The sequence below is a fragment of the Austrofundulus limnaeus genome, unplaced genomic scaffold (genome assembly GCF_001266775.1).
Source record: "Austrofundulus limnaeus strain Quisiro unplaced genomic scaffold, Austrofundulus_limnaeus-1.0 Scaffold1134, whole genome shotgun sequence".
NCBI lineage: Eukaryota > Metazoa > Chordata > Actinopteri > Cyprinodontiformes > Rivulidae > Austrofundulus > Austrofundulus limnaeus.
The window spans coordinates 24,565-28,023 of NW_013953536.1; the positions used below are offsets into that span (position 1 = coordinate 24,565).

A 3,459-nucleotide genomic window follows, 5' to 3' on the forward strand; every position below is an offset into this window, starting at 1 on the left:
GCCCTACTGCAGTCACCCAACAAATCTATTATGTCATCAGTTGAAATTATTGAAATGTTTTGATTTTTGGGTTGATTATAGGATCTTAAAATTTCAGAAAAATATTACCTTTAAATATCCAATTAAAATATGTTTAAAGAGAGAGTCACTATAAACTTAAGGGAATGGAGACTTTGTAAAACCTTCATTTGGAACTACTAGTTTGCAGGGAATAGGTTTGTGGAAATGTCTTGATACAGAGARACAAACTTCCAACAAATCTATATTTCTGGGAAAGGAGATTAAGTCAAATTTATTGGGAAAGTATGAATCCATGTAGTATTTAGTGGAAATAATACAGCATATAAAGGATACCTGATGTTGTTTCTGCTTTCATTTTAAATTTGGAGATTGTTCAAGTTTGAGTTTGTTTGCAGTTCTTTTAAAAATTAGGGGCAGATTTAAGATTTTTGTCTTCTTTCTGTACCCTTTCTGTTCAGGGCTGATGCCATTTGTTTTGTCATTATTTTGCATGAATACTTTTTTTTTATGATTAATGGATGAAATAGAKAAGTAAATCAAATAATTTTAAAAATAACAGGCACGGTGTTAGTCAAACAGAGGAGTCCGAGGTGATTTCTTACCTAAGATGAGCAACAATTCCTGCGCTCGTCCCAGTGCGAACACAGGAATCAAACAGCGACCCTCCCTGTTGACGATGTCATGAACCGTGTTGCAGAAGCGAGCCTCGCGCTCCTCCCTCTTTTCATGGATGTGAGTGCCGTACGTTGACTCCTGTGAACACATCTGTCATGTAACTATTTAAATATTTAACACGAAACAAGCGCTGAACACCATTTCTGGCCGTACTATGATTAYGATGTCAGGTTTGACACTTGGGATCTCAGCTGCCATTAGATGTCTGTCCTCTTGTCTGGAGAAGTCTCCCGTGTACAGCAGCTTGAGGAGGGAAAACTTGTAAGTTCATCTTGCTCCAAAACAAACGCTTCATGCCAAAAAAAACAAACTACAGATTTATAATTGTTTACTTTGACRCCAGCTATTTCGATCATGAACATGGCCGCCCCGAGCACGTGACCAGCATGGTAGCACCAGAATTTGACCCCAGCSACCTCCTTAACCTCGTGGAAGTTGATGGTCTCGATCTTGTCCATGCTCTCCTCCAGGTCCGTCTCAGTGTACAGCATGTCGTCTGCAGAAATGTTGCTGCAAGTAAAACAACGTCACCACTTAGTAATCGATCCAAAAATACGRATTTTAATAAGATAAGCTCCTCTGCTCTTACCTGACCTTGACGTAGTCGGARAGTAACCAGCGGTAAATGGCCTTGGTGGCGTGAGTCATGAAGGTTCGGCCTTTGAAGCTGGTTTTTTGGAGGAACCAGGGCAGAGCTCCGCAGTGATCCAAATGGAAACTGGCAAAGAGGCATGTGAATTAACAGATTAATTATCTTGGATTATGAAAACCACACACAAAGAATTTAGGGGATGACAGAGACTCACTGGCTGATGAGCAGCAGGTCTATCTCAGCTGGATCGATCAAATCTATGTAAGGGAGGGCGTCCATTCCCTCTAAACCTGGATGGATGCCACAGTCCAGCTGTCAAACACAATTATACCTTCATTTATTTCACCCAGCATAGAAAAATAACATCTTACCTTTAAGAGATGCTCATAAAACCTTTATTAGCAAAGAATCTTTTTTTAATCGGTAGATTTTAGAATTAAAGCAGATTAAAGTTTCCCTTCCTGCTGATCTGAGTAAGAATAAACTTGCATTTATTTTAACCCTTGGAAGGTTTTCTAACTTAATACGTGTTCCGTAGAGGTAATGTTAAGCTTATATATTGAAAATGCTATATTTAATTTTTATCCGCAAAAAAAAACAAACAAACAAAAAAAAAAAAACCTTAAACATCAGTCTGAAATGAAAATATAAAACATGAATTACTTTTTAAAAAATTTAATTCATACTTATTGTAATATGGTCCATATGTTTTGTACATGTTCACATATTCCATAATTTAAATTTCTTTTTAAAATTTGGTTCACATTTAATTTAATATATAATAGCTGTATTTATTATTTTTATTTTATGTTTACATTGACGTAAACTGCTTTTTCTTCCTATTATTGTTATTACTATTATTTACAATGCACACATTTTTGAGTCCAAAACATAAATATTATTAATAATAATGTGATAAGCTTATATTTACCATAATCTTTCTTCCTTTGAATTCCAAGATGATGCATGACCTCCCAACCTCCTGACCAGCACCACTGCAACATGAGAAAAAAAAACAATTTAATATAAAAAACAATGATTCGTGCTTGTGATGCTTAAAGAAGCAGCCTGTTTATATCCTAATCTAATTTAGATATAAAATAAAACGTTAATAACTCACAGAGGTCGAATTAGGAGCTGGTCACTTTCCTCAGCAGGGACAATCACGTCTACTTTGCGTTTTGTGGCCATATCTTCAAATTTTTACAGGTTAAAAACGTGAAATCAGATGAATAAAGGAGACCATTATTAACGGTGTTTTCTGAATGAACGAGGGGGGCTGTTATTTTAGTTCGTCTAGAAACAAACACCGTTAAAGACAGTTCCGCTAATCTCCAACGATGCAATTATTTACGTACTAAATTAATTTAGCTTCATGTTTACAGAATGAATCGTACAAAAATACACTTTTACAACGATGACGAGTTTTATGCCTCTATGATGTTTTGTTAAGTTTTTCGTTTCCGTATTTGGGTGCGTCGCCTTTAAGAGTCACTGGGTGTGGGCTCAGGCAAACGAACATTTTTAAAGCGCATTCGAAGAAGAACTTCAAAATTAGCATCAACGCGGTCACCGTACGAACAGGTATGATGCGTGTGTCTGGTGAAGTTAACTGAATTTATTTAGTTTTATCGAGGTCTTGTGAAAATGTTGTTTTTAACTTCGTGAATAAACGCTGCGTGGGCGTGGGAGGAGGGGGACCCATAAAAAAAATCCAGCAGCGGTTGAGTCGTTTTGAGTCAGAAAATTATAATAAAACCAATTTTAGCTGAGCACGTTAGTTAGCTATCTTTTGGATAACTAGTTGGGCAACTTGTTGACTCCGGATTGTTTGTTTATTTTGCCGTGGAGGATCGTGTTTTAGTTATAGCTCCAACTCCATCACAAACATCTGCAGTGATGTTAACTGTCATATGTCGCAGGTGTTCTGGAAATATCGGTGTCCCGTTTATCTGGGGCACCCGTTTCTACGCGTTTGGCCCCAGTATTCCCTGTAATAGTAAAAAATTATGTGTTTATTATACATTTTTTATCAAAACAGAACAAGAGAATAACGTTTAATAAGCGCAACAGCGAAAAAGAAAGTGTAGCATTTCAGAAAATTGCTAAAATATGAAAAAAAAAAACCTAAAATTTTCTCTAATTTTATGATTTTTACATTGATTTTTTTC

General features: G+C 36.2%; 2 protein-coding genes across 4 annotated transcripts in view; one reads left to right on the plus strand and one right to left on the minus strand.

The window, feature by feature from the left end:
- The window catches only part of LOC106534293 (cleavage and polyadenylation specificity factor subunit 3), a 9,142-nt gene extending 6,560 nt beyond the window's left edge, over positions 1–2,582 (minus strand). Inside the window, exons 1-7 of one of the 2 annotated variants that reach the window (XM_014030881.1) lie at positions 2,409–2,582; positions 2,220–2,283; positions 1,503–1,600; positions 1,286–1,414; positions 1,029–1,206; positions 850–939; positions 624–774 (exon numbers count right to left, since the gene is read on the minus strand). In XM_014030881.1, coding sequence (XP_013886335.1) covers positions 624–774; positions 850–939; positions 1,029–1,206; positions 1,286–1,414; positions 1,503–1,600; positions 2,220–2,283; positions 2,409–2,479 — 781 coding nt within the window. In that variant the 5' untranslated portion in view covers positions 2,480–2,582. The remainder of the gene's footprint in view (positions 1–623; positions 775–849; positions 940–1,028; positions 1,207–1,285; positions 1,415–1,502; positions 1,601–2,219; positions 2,284–2,408) is intronic. The other variant, XM_014030880.1, reaches the window with a different exon arrangement.
- A 201-nt stretch (positions 2,583–2,783) lies between these two features.
- itgb1bp1 (integrin beta 1 binding protein 1) overlaps positions 2,784–3,459 on the plus strand; it is a 3,455-nt gene continuing 2,779 nt past the window's right edge. For both annotated transcript variants that reach the window (XM_014030882.1, XM_014030883.1), the window contains exon 1: positions 2,784–2,872. The gene's annotated coding sequence lies outside the window, so the exon portion shown is untranslated. The remainder of the gene's footprint in view (positions 2,873–3,459) is intronic.